At 41.8% G+C, this 13,704-nt stretch overlaps 1 protein-coding gene across 1 annotated transcript; it reads left to right on the top strand.

Moving 5' to 3' along the window:
• The first annotated feature begins 12,014 nt into the window (after positions 1-12,014).
• LOC127329590 (BTB/POZ and MATH domain-containing protein 2-like) lies at positions 12,015-13,208 on the top strand. The gene has a single exon (XM_051356085.2). It carries the CDS (start codon positions 12,015-12,017, stop codon positions 13,206-13,208), a length of 1,194 nt encoding a protein of 397 aa, XP_051212045.1.
• Positions 13,209-13,704: the final 496 nt, after the last annotated feature.

The following is a 13,704-nucleotide window of genomic DNA, read 5'->3' as shown; positions in this document are numbered from 1 at the left end:
TGATGCAAATTGGACGTATCAACTCCCCCCAAGCTTAGACTTCGCTTGTCCCCAAGCGAAACTGAGCTCGATAGACATGACCACATGTTTATGGAGTGAAGAGTCGATAAATAAAATACGGACAAGAAGCATCATATTCATTCACACAGGACATTATAGTAGACAACCTCTTATAACTCATATTGAAACAAGTATAGGGTAATCACAAGTAAAGGTGCATGAGAAATCATAATTGGTGATGGCAAACTTCGTTCTTGGTCAGAGAACAATTAACAGATTATATTTATCTCATTGAGCAGCGCTCTCATGTTAAAGTTTATAAGGCACAACTTGCATACTCAATCATAATGGTCTTCTCATGATCATTGATAACTTGCAAAGCTATATTCATTCAGATAAAACTCGTACTAAACAAGGAAGAATAAAAGACATGATGTAGCAAATCACAATATAATGGTTTGATCACAACTACTCAAATGCTTGCTTGAGATGGAGAGAAATAGGTTTACTGACTCAACATAAAGTAAAAGACAGGCCCTTCACAGAGGGAAGCAGGGATTAAATCATGTGCTAGAGCTTTTTCAGTTTTGAAATCATATAAAGATAATAAAAGTAACATTTTGAGAGGTGTTTGTTGTTGTCAACGACTGGTAGCGGGTACTCTAACCCCCTTGCCAGACAACCTCCTAAGAGCGGCTCCCATATTATTTTCATTTTGTGTGGCACTCCTTCCAACCTTTCTTTCACAAACCATGGCTAACCGAATCCTCGGGTGCCTGCCAACAATCTCATACCATGAAGGAGTGCCTTTTTACTTTGTTTTATTATGATGATGACACTCCCCCCAACCTTTGCTTACACAAGCCATGGCTAACCGAATCCTTCGGGTGCCGTCCATCAATCACATACCATGGAGGAGTGTCTATTTAGTTTGATTAATTTGGGACTAGAATCCCATTGCCAGCTCTTTTTGCAAAATTATTGGATAAGCGGATGAAGCCACTAGTCCATTGGTGGAAGTTGCCCAACAAGATTGAAAGATAAAACACCACATACTTCCTCATGAGCTATGAAACATTAACACAAATAAGAGATACTAAGTTTTGAATTGTTTAAAGGTAGCACATGAAGTATTTACTTGGAATGGCAGAAAATACCATGTAGTAGGTAGGTATGGTGGACACAAATGGCATAGGTTTGGGTTAAGGTTTGGATGCACGAGAAGTATTCCCTCTCAGTACAGGTCTTTGGCTAGCAAGGTTAATTAGCAAGCATAAGAGCCGAGGGAAACAAACAAATATAAATATGGTAGAAACAATCATGCATCTTCCTTATAAGCACAAACAATTTTAACTTCAGAATAATGAGCTATGAGCTAACAAGAAAGACAATGAAACATCTACACGTATTTCTCTTTTCTATTTAAACCTCAAAGTGTTGTTGCTATTGACCAATGCTAAGTTTGCCAAAACCAAATAGATTTATTCAATGCTCCCAAAGTGATACCAATACTAACAACAAGATGAATCATAGAGATTGCAAACTAAAATAAGATGTGCAATATGTAAATGATAGGACTTCTCATTAATATTTCATAACGATAACTCACACCAAGGGATACATAGATAACCAACTAAAGGAGAGACACTTCCAACTGCAACCCATCTTATACGATAACTTCCCTACTCATGATATGACACTACTTGACAATAAAAGTAAAAGGTAGTGATAATGTGATACCGCGGCACTCCCCCAAGTTTGGAACAAACCAAGGGGATGCCAATACCGATGATGAATTACTCCTTTGGCGATGGTGGTGATGAATTCTTCCCGAGCTTCTTAATAAGCTCCTTCGTCTTCAGCTTCTCAGCTTGATAATTCTGCACTAAGATTCGAAGAGATTCATTGTTATCCGAAGTTGGCGATGACGACCTTGTGACGCGAATCGAGTGGTATTCAATCAATCTTCGGAGACGGCAGTTCTCCTCCTGGAGTATCTCCACTTCTCTTCTCAGAGCCCGATATTGATCACAAAACTCATCGGTAACCCGTAGAACTTCTTCCATCATGGGGAAGGAGTCGAGGCTGAGAGCGGGTGGTAGAGGTCCCTGCAAGTTATGAGAAAAAGAACGTCGAGTGTCAACAGATCCCACCAAGATTTGCTTGCTCCCTCCGGCTTGCTGATCTTGTCTTGATGGCACCTCCTTCACTTCTTCCTCCGAAAGCCCCTTGCCCTTGTCGTTGGAGGCCATGGTGCTTCTAGACTGAAAACAGATCCTGGCAGAAACAGCTCGAAACAAAACACGTCGAAAACACGATATACGGACCTCCAGGGGTCCGGGGGATTATATAGCAAAAAATTTCACGACATAAGGAAAGTACCAGATCGAACCAGAGTCGGAAAGAGGCGACGGGACGGCCAAACCATAGGGCGGCGCGGGCCCAGGCTTGGCCGCACCGGCCTATGGTGCCGCGCCCTCGTGCGTCCTTTCCACTCCGTTTCGAACTCGTAATTTCTCATATTTTCCAAAAACAGCAAAAATATAGTTCGGAAAGTAAATTGCGTACTTTTCATTACCAGTACTGTTACCTATTCAAAGTCGAGTTCTGGCGGATTGTCAATTTGCCCTTTGATGAAATCCTCCGGTGTTTCCACTTGAATAATATCAACATCAACATTATAAGAATCACCCGAGATATAATGCTTGAGTCTTTGTCCATTCACCACTTGCGTAGCATTGCCTTGGAGAGAGCTAATTTTGATTGCTCCTGAACGATACACCTCCTCGACAACATATGGTCCTTCCCATTTCGAGAGTAATTTCCCTGCAAAGAATCTGAGACGAGACCGATACAATAGGACTTTATCCCCAATATTAAATTCTCTTTTGATAATCCTCCTATCATGCCATTTTTTAACTTTCTCTTTAAAGAGTTTAGCATTTTCATAAGCTTCACTTCTCCATTCATCTAGAGAACTCAATTGCAACAATCTCTTATCACCGGCAAGTTTAGGATCTTTATTTAATTCTCTAACAGCCCAATAAGCTTTGTGCTCTAGTTCTAAAGGTAAATGACAAGCTTTCCCATAAACCATTTTATAAGGTGACATTCCCATGGGATTTTTATAAGCAGTTCTATAAGCCCAAAGTGCATCCTTCAATTTACTAGCCCAATTCTTTCTAGTTTTATTAACGGTCTTTTGCAAGATAGATTTAATCTCTCTATTTGATAATTCTACTTGACCACTAGTTTGAGGATGATAAGCAGAAGCAATTCTATGATTAATACCATACCTAGCAAGAGTTTTTCTAAAACCTCCATGAATAAAGTGAGAACCTCCATCGGTCATAATATATCTAGGTACTCCAAATCTAGGAAAAATAATTTCTAAGAGCATTCTTAAAGAGGTCTCACCATCAGCACTTTTTGTAGGTATAGCTTCCACCCATTTAGTAACATAATCAACGACAACGAGTATATGAGTGTTACCTTCAAGACGGAAAAGGTCCCATGAAGTCAAATCCCCAACAATCAAACGGTTCAATAACAAGAGTATAATTCATAGGCATTTCATTGCGTCTGGAGATATTACCAACCCTTTGGCATTCATCACAAGATAAAATAAACTTTCTCGCATCTTTGAAGAGAGTTGGCCAATAAAAACCTGATTGTAGAACCTTTTGCGCGGTTCTTTCTCCGGCGTGATGTCCTCCATAAGCACTACCATGACATTTACTCAATATCTCCTGTTGTTCATATTCGGGAACACATCTTCGCATAATACCATCCACTCCTTCTTTATATAAGTGTGGGTCATCCCAGAAATAATGCCTCAAATCATAAAAGAATTTCCTCCTTTGCTGAGCTGAAAAGGTTGGAGGCAAGTACTTGGAAACAATAAAGTTAGCATAATCAGCATACCAAGGACTGTCTCGCGAGCTCACCTTTATTACAGCCAATTGTTCATTTGGAAAACTATCATTAACAGAACAGGATCATAAGCAATATTTTCCAATCTAGACAAATTGTCAGCAACAGGATTATCAGCACCTTTCCTGTCTACAATATGTAGATCAAATTCTTGCAAAAGAAGTACCCATCTAATAAGCCTAGGCTTAGCATCTTTCTTTGTCATTAGGTATCTAATTGCAGCATGATCAGTATGAATAGTAACTTTTGAATCAACAATATAAGATCTAAATTTATCACAAGCAAAAACTACAGCTAATAATTCTTTTTCAGTTGTAGCATAATTTCTTTGAGCAGCATCAAGAGTTTTACTAGCATAATGAATAACATTCAGTTTTTTATCTACCCGCTGTCCAAGAACAGCGCCTACAAAGAAAATCACTAGCATCACACATAATTTCAAAGGGTAAGTTCCAATCGGGAGGTTCAACTATAGGAGCAGTTGTTAAGGCTTTCTTAAGAGTTTCAAAGCTTCCTTACAAACACCATCAAAAACAACTGGTACGTCTTTTTGAAGAAGATTAGTAAGAGGCTTTGAAATCTTGGAGAAATCTTTAATAAATCTCCTATAGAACCCAAGCATGACCAAGAACACTACGAATACCTTTAACATCCCTCGGATAAGGCATCTTCTCGATTGCTTCAACTTTAGCTCTATCAACTTCAATACCTCTCTCAGAAATTTTATGTCCCAATACAATTCCTTCATTAACCATAAAGTGGCATTTCTCCCAATTAAGAACAAGGTTAGTTTCTTCACATCTCTGCAAAACTTTATCAAGGTTTCGCAAGCAACTATCAAAAGAATTCCCATAGACAGAAAAATCATCCATGAATACCTCTACAATACTTTCACAAAAACCATGAAAAATAGCAGACATGCATCTTTGAAAAGTAGCAGGAGCATTACATAAACCAAAAGGCATGCGTCTATAAGCATAAGTTCCATAAGGACAAGTAAAGGTGGTTTTTCTCTTGATCTTTAGCTTTATGACGGCAATTTGTGAAAACCCGAATAACCATCAAGAAAACAAAAATGAGTATTTTTAGATAATCTTTCTAGCATTTGATCAATAAATGGTAAAGGGTAATGATCTTTCTTAGTAACTTTATTAACTTTTCGAAAATCAATGCACATTCTATACCCTACAACTACTCTTTGAGGAATGAGCTCATCATTATCATTAGGCACAACAGTCATACCTCCTTTCTTGGGAACACGATTGCACGGGACTAACCCATCTACTATCAGCAATAGGATATATAATACCAGCTTCAAGGAGTCGTAATACCTCATTCCTTACCACTTCCTTCATCTTTGGAATTAGACGACGCTGAGGTTCAACAACAGGCTTTGCATCATCTTCCATATTAATAGCATGTTGGCAAATAGAAGGAGAAATCCCCTTCAAATCATCAAGAGTGTAACCAATAGCGCCTCGATGCTTCTTCAATATTTCCAATAACCTTTCTTCCTCAATCTCTGAAAGCTTAGAACTAATAATAACAGGATATATTTTCTTATCATCAATATGAGCATATTTAAGATTATCAGGTAAAGGCTTTAAATCAAAAACAGGATCTTCCTTTGGTGGCGGTGTTGTACCCAAATCTTCCGCCGGTAAATCATGCTTGAGAATAGGTTGGCGAAGAAAAATTTCCTCAAGCTCATCTCTTTCTTTCCTAAAAATTTCGCTCTCGCTATCCTCTAAATGTTGCTGCAAAGGATTATTAGGAACAAGAACAATAGATGCACATTGCTCCATTTTAATATCATTACTAGGCAAATCAGCTTTATAAGGAGTTTTAGTAAATTTAGAGAAGTTAAACTCATAAGATTCACCAGCAAATTTAGTCAAAATTTTCTCTTTCTTGCAATCTATAATAGCTCCACAAGTATTTAGAAAAGGTCTACCAAAAATAATAGGACAATAATCACTAGCAAGCAGAACCAAGTACCAAAAAGTCAGCAGGATATTTAATCTTACCGCATAAAACTTCCACATCTCGAACAATACCAATTGGAGAAATAGTTTCTCTATTAGCCAGCTGAATAACCACATCAATATCTTCAAGTTCACAAGAATCAATTTCGTGCATAATCTCCGTGTAAAGCTCATACGGAATAGCACTAACACTTGCACCAATATCACATAATCCATAATAGCAATGATCACCAATTCTAACAGACATCATAGGAACACTAGCTTGTTTGGGTTTATTAGGATGTGAAACAATATTAGAAGCATCTTCACAGAAAATAATATGACCATCCTCCACATTTTCAGTCACAAGATCTTTAACTATTGCAACAGCAGGTTCAATTTTTATTTGTTCTTCAGGTTCTACAGGTTTCTTTTCACTTTTATGAACCGCACTATTTATAACAGAATACTCTTTCATTTTAGCAGGGAAAGGAGTTTTTTCAATATAAGCTTCAGGAATAACATTATCAGCAGTTTCAACCACTACACATTTATTAATAGATGAATCAATTTTATCTTTATACGGTTCATGATACTTATCAAAATTCTTCTTTGGCAATTCATAATGAGAGGCAAAAGCTTTATAAAGATTTACAGACAACTTGAGAATCAAGACCATATGTAGCACTCATATTACGAAATTTATCGGTATCCATAAAAGCTTCAATGCATTTATAATCATAAATTATACCTGATTCTCTATCCTTGTCGTTCTCCCAACCTTCGGTATTTTCTTGGATTCGATCAAGAAGGTCCCTTTTAAACTCTTCCTTGTTGCGTGTAAATGATCCGTAACAAGAAGTATCCAGCAAGGTCTTGTCTTGAAAAGAAAGTCTTGCGTAGAAATTATCAATAATAACATTACCAGGAAGCTCATGAATGGGGCATTTGAGCATTAAAGACTTCAATCTCCCCCAAGCTTGGGCAATACTCTCTCCATCATGAGGCCAAAAATTATATATGCGATTCCGATCCTTATGAATTTCACTTGGAGGATAGAACTTAGAATAAAACCGGGGCACAATATCATTCCATTCAAGAGAATCCCCATTATCCACTAATTTATACCAATGCGCCGCCTTACCGGACAGCGATAAAGAGAATAGTTTCTTCCTCACTTCATCCATAGCAATACCTGCACATTTGAATAACCCGCATAATTCATGCAAAAACAGTAAATGATCACCGGGGTGGACAGTTCCATCCCCTTCATAGCGGTTATCCATTACACGTTCAATAATTTTCATAGGTATTTTATATGGTATTACTTCCTCACCTGGCGCTTCATCCACTACCGTTGCAGTAGTAGTAGATTTCCCAAATAGAAAATGAAGAGAAGATCTCTCCATAATGACTTATAGCAGCAGGCAGAAATAAAATCAGCACAACAGTAAAGGTTTTCCTTACCAATTCCACTTACCAATAGCGCTTCACTCCCCGGCAACGGCGCCAGAAAATAGTCTTGATGACCCACAAGTATAGGGGGTGTATCGTAGTATCTTCGATAAGTAAGAATGTCGATCCCAACGAGGAGCAGAAGGTGTTGACAAGCAGTTTCGATGAAGGATTCACTGTAAATGCTCACAGACAAGTATTCAGGGGGTTTTGATGTAACAGTTGAATAAAGTACGAGTATGTAAAGTGCGAGAGTAATAATTGCAGCGAGTGGCCCAATCCTTTTTAGCACAAAGGACAAGCCGGTTTGTTTACTTATAATGACCAAACGTTCTCGAGGACACACGGGATTTTAGTCTAGTGCTTTCGCTACATACGGCTAAATAATCTTCATTGTTGTGATAAGTGTTGTGTGGGTGAACCTATGCTAATGTACCGCCCTTCCTAGGACTAATACATACTTGTGATTATACCCCTTGCAAGCATCCGCAACTACAAGAAAGTAATTAAGAATAAATCTAACCACAGCCTTAAACTCTGAGATCCTGCGATCCCTCCTGCATCGATATACCAACGGGGTTTAGGTTTCGTCACTCCGGCAACCCCGCAATTAGCAAACGAATACAAGATGCATTCCCTAGGCCCATAAATGGTGAAGTGTCATGTAGTCGACGTTCACATGACACCACTAGAAGAATAACACCACAACTTAAATATCACACCATTGAATATTACTCAACCATAGTTCACTACTAACATTTAGACTTCACCCATGTCCTCAAGAACTAAACGAACTACTCACGAGACATCATATGGAACATGATCAGAGGTGATATGATGATGAATAACAATCTGAACATAAACTTGGTTCAATGGTTTCACTCAATAGCATCAACAACAAGTAGGAATCGATACCGGGAGAGTTTCCCCTATCAAACAATCAAGATCAAACCCAAATTGCTACGGCGGTGACGGTGTCCAGCGGTGATGACGGCGGTGATGATGGTGGAGATGATGATGATGGTGATGGCGATGATGTCCAGCTCGATGACGGTGACGATGGCGTCGATTTCCCCCTCCCGGAGGGAATTTCCCCAGCGGATTCCTGCCCGCCGGAGAGCTCTTTTCTCTCTGGTGTTCTCCGCCCCGCAGAGGCGGCTGTAACTCTTCGCGAGGTACCCTCTGTGGCTTAGGTCTTCGGGACGAAGGGTTTGGCGAAGAAAAGGAGGCGAAAAGGGTCGTGGGCCCCCCAGACCACAGGCCGGCGCGGCCAGGGCTTGGGCCGCGCCGCCCTAGGGTGTGGGCCCACCCTGGCTGCTCCTGGCTCCCCCTTCTGGCTTCCTTCGTCATCTTGAAAAATACGATTTTTGGTATAATTTCCTTCCAGAGTTGATCTTCCGAAATATTGCGTTCTGACGGTGCTTTTTCCAGCAGAATCCTGGCTCCGGTGTTCGATCCTCCAATAATGATGAAACATGCAAAATAGATGAAATAACATAAGTATTGTGTCCCAATATGAAATATATCAATGAATAACAGCAAATTATGATATAAAATAGTGATGCAAATTGGACGTATCAGTAAACATCTCACGGGTTGGGCTGCCCATACGGCTGGTATTCTTAAGAAAGAAAAGATTCGCCTTTCACATGTGATCAATGACCTAGAGGCCCTAGCGGAAGTGAGACCGTTATCCACGCAAGAGATTGATCTTAAGAATCAATCCAATGCGCAGATAGCGAGCCTTCTTCGCGAAGAGGAACTCAAATGGTATCAACGATCAAAGGCCAAATTCATTTTGGAAGGGGATTCGAATACACGATATTTTCATGGCTTAGCCAATGGAAGGCATCGGAAAAAACGTATTCATTCTCTCATCCAAGATGAAGGGGTTATTGAAGGGCACGATCAACTAAAATCTTACATTACTAATTACTATAAGGATCTGTTTGGGCCTCCGGAGGAAAGTTCTTTCTCCCTTAATGAGGACCGCACGGACGATATACCCCAAGTTTCTCCAGAGGAAAATGGCCTCTTAACTGCGCCTTATTCTGAGGATGAGGTTAAGAAGGCAATTTTCCAAATGGAGTGCAATAAAGCACCGGGTCCAGATGGTTTCCCAGCGGAGTTTTATCAAACTTTCTGGGATACTATCAAATTGGATCTTCTAGATTTGTTCAGTGATCTTCACACAGGACAACTAGAACTATTTCGTCTAAATTTTGGTGAAGTAATTTTGTTACCGAAGGTTAATGAGGCAGAAAGGATTCAACAATATAGACCTATTTGCCTCTTAAACGTCAGTTTCAAAATTTTCATGAAAGTGGCCACCATTAGACTGAATACGGTCGCGGAACATGTTGTCCAACCTTCTCAGACTGCTTTCATGCAAGGAAGGAATATCCTTGATGGAGTGGCAGTTCTGCATGAGACGGTACATGAGATGCATTCCAAGAAACTTAATGGGGTCATTTTAAAATTAGATTTCGAAAAGGCATATGATAAGGTCAAATGGTCTTTCCTACAACAGACACTCAGGATGAAAGGTTTTTCTCCTGAGTGGCGTGCTCTAATTTACGATTTTGTGTATGGAGGTAGCGTGGCAATTAGGGTCAATGAAGACACCGGCCACTATTTCCAGACACGAAAGGGGTTACGCCAAGGCGATCCGCTATCACCAATGTTATTCAACATTGTAGCAGATATGCTGGCAATACTCATAGAGCGTGCCAAGTCTGATGGTCAAATTGAAGGTGTGATCCCACATTTGGTTGATGGGGGTTTATCTATCCTTCAATATGCCGATGACACAATTCTTTTTATGGATCATAATCTCGAATAAGCTCGTAATCTCAAATTAATTTTAGCAGCCTTCGAGCAATTGCCGGGATTGAAAATTAACTTCCATAAGAGTTAATTGTTATGTTTCGGTGAAGCCCAAAACGATATGACTCAGTATACTGAGTTGTTTGGTTGCGGGCAGGGCCATTTCCCTATTCGGTATTTGGGTATCCCGATTCACTATCGGAGACTTACCCTTGCTGAATGGAAGATTGTGGAAGAAAGAAAGAAACGCCTTAGTAGTTGGAAAGGCAAATTGCTGTCCATAGGAGGAAGACTGGTACTCATTAACTCGGTACTAACAAATATGGTACTGTATATGTTATCATTCTTCCGAAAGGAATTCTGCATAAACTCGATTATTATCGATCCAGATTCTTTTGGCAAGGGGACAGCGAGAAAAAGAAATATCGATTCGTTAAATGGAGTATAGTGTGTAGTCCCAAAGATCAGGGCGGACTTGGAATTCATGACCTGGAGGTTAAGAATTCTGCTCTGCTAGGTAAATGGCTTTTTAAGCTTCTTACCGAGAACGGGACTTGGCAAACTATTCTCCGGAGAAAGTATATTGGCTCGAAGACGCTCTCCCAAGTGGTTTGGAAACCCGGGGACTCTCACTTCTGGGCTGGTCTCATGGCAACGAAAAATATTTTCTTTCGTCATGGTACTTTTTCTATTAAGAATGGAGCACAAATACGTTTCTGGGAAGATGTCTGGTTGGACAATGCTTCCCTGAGTGAACAATATCCTGCTTTGTATAGTATTGTTCGTCGCAAAGGTGATACCATTGCTACCGTCATGGCTACCTCACCTCCGAATGTGACGTTCAGACGGGTTTTACTTGGACAAAGGCTAACAGCATGGAATGCTCTAGTTCAACGGTTGGGTGATATTCAATTATCACCTGAACCGGATGAATTTAGATGGAATCTCCATGTAGATGGCTCTTTTTCAGTTAAATCTTTATACAATGCAATCATCCATTCTGATTTACCAGTTGATAACAATAAGAAAATTTGGAAGATGAAGATACCATTAAAAATCAAGATTTTTGGATGGTACCTTCGTCGAGGAGTTATTCTTACTAAAGATAATCTTGTCAAGCGGAATTGGCACGGAAATCCACGATGTGTTTTCTGTCATCATGACGAAACCATCAAACACCTTTTCTTCCAGTGCAGTTTTGCGAAATCTATATGGTCAGTCATCCAAGTAGCGTCTACCCTGTATCCCCCGACTAGTGTGGCAAATGTCTTTGGCAATTGGCTTCATGGTGTTGATTCAAGGTCATCTACAGATGTACAGGTATTCTCCGTTCATGGTTACCTCTTCAGCGGGCGGAGAACCGAGACCTATTTACGGAGGTCTGTACACGGTTGGAGGCTACGGCGAGGGATACTTTTTCCCGACATGGGTGGTAGCATAGTCTACGGATTGAAGCTCCACACTCGTCTTAGGCGTTATATAGTTTATCGTCTCGATATGTATTTCGCCTTTTTTCATTTATTGCTCGTTCTGGACTATTGAAACACCCGTGTGCATCCTGATTATGCAGAGGCTGGATGTAATTGCTTATCAAAGTAATAAAACATCCTTTATCGGAAAAAAACCTATTCGGAGTAGAGAATAGAGATCACAAACGAGATTGCATCGTGATTGACAAGGACACGCGTCCCTGTATAAGAGAAAAAATAATCTTAAAAGTCAACTCCGAATACGTATCACAAGCCACAGATCCGAACGCACCCTCTTTATATATCTTAACGATTTATCTCTTAACAGATTACGGGGTTAAACCCTAGACCGACCGATCGACGTACTATGGGCGCCGCTCCCTCCGTGCCCGACGGCGGCGATCCCACCGCCGTGACGGGATCCGTGAGTGATGTTCCGAAGGTCAGCGCCACCCACGAGTTCACGATCCGCGACTACAGCCGCACTAAGGGCAGGGGCGTCGGCAAGTCGATCCTCTCGCAGTACTTCACCATCGACGGCCGCAAGTGGTACATCCGCTTCTACCCGGACGGCTACAGCGCGGCGGACAGCGCCTGGGTAGCCTTGTACGCGCAGACGCTCTACAAGCCGCAGTTCCGCGCCGTGCGCGCCGAGTTCACCTTCCAGCTCCTCGGCGCCAACGGCGAGGTCCGCCACACGCGCCGCTCCGACCGGGCATGCAAGTACGACACCTTCTGCAACAGCTGGGGCATCCGCCGCTACATCGACCGGAACTTGCTCGAGTCGGCCGCGCTCGCCGCCGTGCACAATGACTCCATCACCGTGCGCTGCACCATCACGATCCATAAGGCACGGCGCAGGAGCGTCCCGGTCCCACGCCCTGGGCTCGTCATGATGCCGGACCAGCCGGCGTCAGTCCACGGGCAGAACGCCGTCAAGTTCCTCGCCAGCGGCAAGGCCCCCTTCGACGTGCGGTTCGAGGTGGACGGCGAGATCTTCGAGGCGCACAGGATGGTTGTGGCCGCTCAGTCGCCGTGGTTCGAGGGCCTACTCTACGGCCACGGACGCGAGTCCCGGGAGTCCGACCTGGCCGACGTCGGCGGCGGCGTGGTCGGCGCCGAGGCCTTCCGCGGCGTGCTCCACTTCATCTACAACGACGAGCTCCCGGCGGCCACCCTCGTGACCGACAGCAAGAGGCGGCGGTACGAGGCGACGCTGCGGCTGCTCGAGGCCGCCGACTACTACCTCCTGGAAAGGCTCAAGATGATGTGCGCCATCAGCCTCGGAAACGACTTCATCACCGATTCCACGCTAACCACCATCGCCGAGTACGCCGAGGCCTACTCGTGCAAGGAGCTCGAGCAGGCGTGCAGGAACTTCGCCGAGCGCAGAGGAGTAAGCTTGCTGCCGAACATAGAGGTTATGCAGAGATTGATGTCCCGCATCTTCCTAGCTTCTCACGCGACGAACAGGATCAGGCCCGGGCCCACGGGAGTGCGGCCGCACAGGGCCCCAAATTTTTGGGGGCCCAAAATCTCTAAGTTAGCCTCTCATATATAGATTAGAATCATTTATGTTAAGTATAAATCGTGAAAGCTTCTCAGCTCAATTGGTTCCCTGGTATGACCAGGCAAACTTTTAAGTAGCAGGTCGCTTTTTCCATTCATTTCTTCGATTTTTCTTCTATTCTGATTGACGCTGCTGGTTTTTTCTTTTCTTTTATCCAACCTTTTTTTTGTGATTTATGTCTATGATACAAATACTTAATTCTCCATTTTATTAGTACTGAATAAAACTTACACGGTGGATGTATAAACCACACTATGCCAATTTTTGGAATAATTTTTCTAATTAAAGTATTAAACATATCAGAAAATTTGTAATTCGATATAGTGATATTCCATTTCTCTCATGGGGTATTTCTTATAATAGGTTTAGCTTTACGTGCTATAAGCTATTGAGATTACAAAAATATTTTCTTAGTTTTTAAAACCCAAACAGTTTAAATGCATCAAAACCATTAGATGCAGATCTTTTTGGTTAGACCGTTGGTCCG

The sequence above is a fragment of the Lolium perenne genome, chromosome 2 (assembly GCF_019359855.2).
Source record: "Lolium perenne isolate Kyuss_39 chromosome 2, Kyuss_2.0, whole genome shotgun sequence".
Taxonomy (NCBI): Eukaryota; Viridiplantae; Streptophyta; class Magnoliopsida; order Poales; family Poaceae; genus Lolium; species Lolium perenne.
Note: the sequence above shows the minus strand (reverse complement) of the source record. Positions and strands in the feature narration are given on the sequence as shown.

Excerpts from the sequence above, each read along its gene's own strand:
- LOC127329590 (XM_051356085.2), top strand. The coding sequence starts at position 12,015 with ATGGGCGCCGCTCCCTCCGTGCCCGACGGCGGCGATCCCACCGCCGTG.